We start from the raw sequence: 6,279 nt of genomic DNA, 5'->3' as shown, positions 1-6,279 counted from the left end.
CAAAAGACTAAAAAAAAAAAATCAGAAAATAATGTACAAGCAAGAAAAAAAAATCTGGTCAGGTCTTCAGCTATTATAAGGTAGTGAAACTTCAGTAGAGCTGCACAGACTTATACCCGTCAAGGAATTCACTGTAAATAATATCTGGCACCACGTGCATGTGGAATAAACCATGCAATGACATCGGAAAGCAATAAACTGTTGCTTTTTTACTGTGTGTTTGTAGGTGCAGACTCACCTTGAAAACCCAACCAAGTACCACATTCAGCAAGCCCAGCGGCAGCAGGTGAAGCAGTATCTTTCTACCACTCTTGCAAATAAACATGCCAACCAAGCTCTGAGCTTGCCCTGCCCAAATCAGCCTGGTGATCATGTCATGCCATCTGGAACGGGAAGCAGCGCACCCAACAGTCCGATGGCTATGCTCACGCTTAACTCCAACTGTGAAAAAGAGGTAACGTAGCCTATTATGATAGTAATCGTTTCCCTCTTATGAAAGCTGAGATTCACTCTTGATCTTTATTTTCTATTCTGAAGTCCTGGCTTGAATCCATAGTTGCCAGTGATGTGCATATAGTTTTATCTAAAATATTTGGGGTGGAAAAAAATTTGTGTCCTAGTTCAGCCGTGTTTCTCTGAGCTACTTTTAGTCCGCTTACACGTCTTAAAGGCTTTTCTGTGCTTGGTCAGCACAAAAAGGAGCGGGTAATTGACCTTTGGAGAGTACAAAGCCATTTTTGTATGCTGTAACTTTCTGGAATAATGTTTTCGTGGCTCATTCATAGTATAAAAAGCAAAGCAGAATAAATGGAAAAAAATCAGAAACCGCAAACCATTGTTAGGATTTTTTGCAGGAAAATAAAGTTAAGTAGATCTGTCACTTAAGTAGGACTCCCAAGTGACACTTTTTTTGATAAATTTTTAAAAATATTGCTGGTTGCCATTTTGGTTGCAGCCCCCGTTCATACACATTCAGAATTTCACTTGTATGCCCCTTGCAGCTCTCAGGACCATGCGTTCACATGTGCAGCCCGCAATTCCCTTGACTGGGGAGTGCTGATGCCAATGCTTATGATTGGATAGTCTCACATCTGCATCCAGAGTGTGTGCACACATGTAAATGTTGGTGTGCCAAAGGCCAATGTATCAACATTTATTCTGTTCTCCTCCTTTTTAGGATGGAAAAAAAAATGTAATGGCCATGTCTTTTCAGACCTGACTTCAGTTCTAGGGTTATTCTTATGCAAGCCAAGAAAGCAGAGCTGTTCGTTCTTTCTTTTGCTCTGTACTGTTTCAGTGCTTCAAAACAAAGGGAACTTTAAATAGACCTGCCCTATAATCAGCATCTCACCCAAACTCTGCTTTTCCTTTAGGGATTTAGAGCTTCACATTGCTGTGTCATCAGGGATGTGTGTGCATGGCACTGGCTCACTTGCGCTCTCTTCTGACAGAGGTTGTGCTATCAACTCAGGTCCATGCTTTGCTTTTTTTTTCTTTTTTATTTTTACAGGGATTATATAAATTTGAAGAGCAAAGCAGGTTAGAGAGTGAGTGCCCGGCTCTGAACACGCACTCACGAACATCATGCATGCAGGTACTGGATGACACAAGACTTGGGAGCACGAGACCCTTTATAAAGAGATGCTCTGATTCTTTGGGATCATTCTGAAATGCAAATTTGCCCCATAATTTATTCAAATGTAAAAGTAAAAGAATTACAGTACAGAAACCAAATCTTCCACTTGGTAATTTCTCACAGCAGCACCTGAGAGAGTTTATCCTTGTTCCAGTTTTAGTAAAAGAACTGAAACATTTTAACCCAGCTCTGTGGCTGCACTGCAACAAATTCTTGGTTCCTAAAGAAGTCCTAGGAAGATTATTTGTTAGACGGCTCCAAAATATTGTTCGCTTCATAGGACATCAGGGGAAAGGAGACCTGTCTTGTTTCAGCTATGGCTTCCCTCTTATTATTATGCAGCATGTCCTAGTCTAATGAATGATGCTCATTTAAAATATGACATCCATACAACTGGAAAGGGTATAACAAGAAAAGTTTTTAATATTTCCTTGGGAGAGGAGGCTGCTGCTTGAGGGCTGAGGAGCTGATTTGATATTTCCATCAATAATATGTCCTATAGTTGCTAATGTGTCTCTTTATGGCATTTGTCTTTGATCTTCTACTCTTTCAATTCATGCCATCATGTGTGAGTCACCCATAGGAAATGCTGTATAGAAATGTCAGGGGAGTGAACCAGTTAGATGCCAGTAGAGATGGAGGTAACCATTACAATTCTTGGCAGCAGTAATGGGAAAGGAAGTGAGGCACAGTTTTATAGGATAAAAGGGGAAAGGAAAGGTGACAGCAAGCCAGAGGGAAGAGATGGAAGAGGACCCAGACTGAAAGTTCAGAGAAGCCCCCAAACCTTTCATAAAGTTACGTATCCTTGTTTGCCGTGCAGAAACTAGTCTTGAGTGCCATATGTGCTTGACTAGACTTGCACGACCGTGCTCTGCAGTGCATGAGCCATCACTTTGCATTGTTGTTTTTGATGTGGTGCTTTGATACAATTCAGCTTGTGGGAATGTCAGCTATACAGCTGCAGTTTAAACCTCATCTTGACCAGGTGCCCTAGGAACAAAATGGCAAGCAAGAACAAGCTCTCTAAAGTGGCTACAGGGGATTATTCTGAACAGCACAGAGGTGCGAAGCTGTCCAGTGTCTGGAGAACAGTGGCTTAGGTCCATAAAAGCATTTGGTGTTGGCAGTGACACGTGGTTGTGCACATCCAGTATTTAGGTGCCACGGATTCTCAAAATCTTTGCTCAGCTGCCATGCAACTCAAAGGTGCCTAAACTTGCTAGGGTCTCCGATTTTGAGAGCAGTCTCCCAGCTAAAGTTCCTGCAGAGCCCTAGTTGGTGAATATTTTCGGACTTTGCTCACTACTAGATCAGGCCTGCCACTAAATGGTGGTACAGGTGCCCTCTGTTAACCAATATGGTAGTAACTAGAGCACTCATTTGGGATATGGAAAGCCAAGCTGGGGAACATGAGCCCACATGCTCCAACTTCCCAGAGGGCCACCTTAACCACCAGGCTACAAGATACCTTGGGTGGGTTGCCTGCAGTTCTCTTTTTTTCATAGAACAGCCTTTATTGGGTGGAGAGTGAGTGGATGCCATATTTTAGTAGGACACTTGCCTGCAAGTTGCAGTCCCCACTCCAATAAATATTTAAGCATGTTGTAAAAAATGAAGCAGTTCAGCAGCTGAGCTGAGAGAGATGCTTCCTTTCAGCCTGGAGTTAGATGCCTGGACCCCTGGAAGGAAGAAGGCTTAAGCCTCGTTCCTCTCCCTGGCATTTCTTACTGGCTTGCTAAGGGTACATAATGCTCTGCATTTATTGCATAGGGAGCCTCAGCACCCAACTGAGAGTTGCTGGTTTCACCAGCTGATAACGCACCTGAAAGTTACGGCATTGCACATTGTAAACCCTTCTGCAGATCAGACGCTGATTCCTGCACACCTTCTCAGCCACATTGCTGTGGCACAGCTGCCTTGGACTTCAAAGCCACCATCTTTTGCATGTGTTGAATTGAGTGGATGCAGCACGCGGGGAGCAGCAAAAGTTGCATGCTGCCGGATGCTGACTCCTACTGATTTGGGAGTGGTGCTGATTGTGAGTGCAGGCAGTCATGGCTGCTCCCGGGTGGGGGAAGTGGTGACTAGTGCCCAGGGACTGGAATAGATGCTTCATAGACATGAGAGTGCCCGGTACATGAGCAGAGACCCGCATCCTTGGCAAAAGGCTGAGGGACACTAGGGCAGTGCAGGGCCTGCTTTTGTAGAATGCAACCTGGGGTTTGCTTAAAAACACCAAAATGACACAAACTTCTCTTTCATTTTTGTCTGTCCAGATGGATGATGTTATTGACGACATAATTAGTTTGGAATCGAGTTACAATGAAGAAATCCTTGGCCTGATGGATCCGGCCCTGCAAATGGCGAATACGGTACTATAGCCGTTCCTCTTCATTTTCCAGTTGTACAGATTGCCAGTCTAGTTCTATTAAATTCAGGAACAAGGCTTGCTTCTAGGGGTTATAAGATGATGGTGATGGTTGGTTGATTCAGTTACTCACTGGGTGAAAAGAAGGAAGACGATTCTCTTACAGTGGTAACGAGATATAATTGGTAACTGCTGTTAGTGTTTTACATTGCATTGTATGCAACTAATCCAGAGACCAGCCTGTAGATGCAGCTGAGACCATGGAAGCATCCTCTTCATATCTTACTGCTCACCAGGCATAAGGGAACTGGAGAGCTGGGCATCCTGCTTCAAAGGACTGAATTTGGTGACTTAGTCTGCTGCATGCTCTGAATTTGGGACAGACCTAGATGATATTCTCCCTCTTCCCCCTTGGGTTATCATTATTCTGTGGTTTGCCAGTCTCATCCAAGATGAGAGCCTTCTTGCAGCTAGTAGCCCGCTTCCTGAATTATAGTACCTGAGGTCTGCAGAGTGGGCCTGTTTTGGAGGTTGGCTTTGCACTGCACAGTAGAGGAGAGCTCCGAGGTCTCAGCCACTCAAAACTTAAGTGTATTCTTTGCTTTGTGCACTGGAAGTAGCCCCACTGAATTCAGTGCTCAGACTTGAGTAAATGCACAGATCTGCAGAATCTGGGGCCATAAGGAGTTTATAAAAATAGCTGAATGCTAAGATAAAGGCTTACAAAGTGTCACAACAGCAGTAATCGGAACTTACTCAGCACCACTGAGTTAAAGATGTGAGCGAGCTTGTAACTGCTTTCTCAGTAAACTCAGTATGAAAAATTAAAAAGGTGTGGGTAGCACTGTTCAGCATGATACAAGAGTGTTAAGGAATTGTCTTGATAAATCTCGTTGGAATATTACCCTGGTGTTGTCTGTACAAATCTATTTTGCTTTTACACACCTACGTAAATGAGTACGAGTAATTTAATGGATTAGTCATTAAGAAACACAATGCCAAAAAATTTGTGGAAATCTTTTCTCTGCCACCACCACCTTGGGTTTTTTGTGTGTTGTTTTTTTTTTTAAATGTTGGAACAGGAACTAGGTATGTAGAATGTTTCCCTATGCAGTAGATATTAGATCAAGTGGAAAAAATGTACCTGGTTTAAACAGGTCTGCCTTATGCAAGTCTAATTTACTAATTACTCCATGCTTGAATGCTCATGGAAGAGTTTGGGGCTCCCTCTAGTGGTTGCATCTTGACTTTTGGGATTCCCTTTTTGGTGGTGGTGGGAAAGCATAATCAGTTTTTCTTGCAACAAACAGGATCAGAACATGTAAGGATTGTAGTAATTAAATGTTCTAGCATCCCAATATTCTTTTGTAGTTTAGAGACCACATTTCTTAGGCTATTTTTTCTCCCCCTTTTTTTCCACCAAGTTTTACATTATCTGTATAGTTTCCTTTCCACGGGATCAGGCCTTCTGAGAGAGACCTGCAGAATTGTCTCGGTGTAGTAATTCTTTGTACATCTCTAGGCTTGAGTGACTTTCCCTAATGTTAATTGTAAGGTGGAGAAAAGAACAGATTTTTTTTAGCCGATGTTGGCTTTGTGCTTCTGTATGAAGTCTCTCATATGGATCATGGGAAATGATCTTCTGTTTCTTTCTTTGTTGTTTTTTCTGTTTCAGTTACCTGTATCTGGCAATTTGATTGACCTGTACGGTAACCATACAAGTTTGCCTCCTCCAGGGCTAAACATCAGCAACTCTTGTCCTGCTAATCTTCCCAATATAAAAAGGGAGCTGACAGGTAAATAACTCTTGAAAGAATAATGTCAAGGCTTTGTTTTATTAAGATGACTTCTAAAAATAGGTTAGAAAAAAGAAAATGTACAGATGCCTTGCTCTTTAGTTTGCCCTGCACTTTTAATAAGCCTGTTTAGCTTACAGAATACAGCATGCAATGTGTGGTCTTTACACAGAGCAAAATGATTCAATTGTCAGGTCTGTAATCAGCTTCTGCTGTGATAGACAAGGACATTATTCTAACCAGGGTTGCCAACCCAAGAATTTTTTTTTTTACTGGCAACCAGTTGTTGGTTGTTTTTTTTTTTTTTCCCTGACTCTTTTACCTCATGTAAATGTGACTCTCTTCTGCCAGGCTCTGGATGACAACAAGGCCAGATTCAAATTTAGGGATTGAATATCAACTTTTTAATATAGTTTTACTTTGTCTGCAGCATTGGCTTTACACCCTGCTGCCTCCACCCTTGGGGACCCCTGTTC

General features: G+C 42.4%; 1 protein-coding gene across 13 annotated transcripts in view; it reads left to right on the top strand.

The window, feature by feature from the left end:
* MITF (melanogenesis associated transcription factor) overlaps positions 1-6,279 on the top strand; it is a 139,397-nt gene that overhangs the window by 118,487 nt on the left and 14,631 nt on the right. For 10 of the 13 annotated variants that reach the window (XM_019504773.1, XM_019504764.1, XM_019504763.1 and 7 more), the window contains 4 exons: positions 227-454; positions 1,511-1,594; positions 3,916-4,011; positions 5,683-5,803. In XM_019504773.1, coding sequence (XP_019360318.1) covers positions 227-454; positions 1,511-1,594; positions 3,916-4,011; positions 5,683-5,803 — 529 coding nt within the window. The remainder of the gene's footprint in view (positions 1-226; positions 455-1,510; positions 1,595-3,915; positions 4,012-5,682; positions 5,804-6,279) is intronic. The other 3 variants (XM_019504771.1, XM_019504770.1, XM_019504776.1) reach the window with 1 other exon arrangement.

The sequence above is a fragment of the Gavialis gangeticus genome, unplaced genomic scaffold (assembly GCF_001723915.1).
Source record: "Gavialis gangeticus isolate Ggan-Ray unplaced genomic scaffold, GavGan_comp1, whole genome shotgun sequence".
In the NCBI taxonomy this organism is placed as follows: domain Eukaryota; kingdom Metazoa; phylum Chordata; order Crocodylia; family Gavialidae; genus Gavialis; species Gavialis gangeticus.
This window is presented reverse-complemented; position numbering and strand designations above follow the sequence as displayed.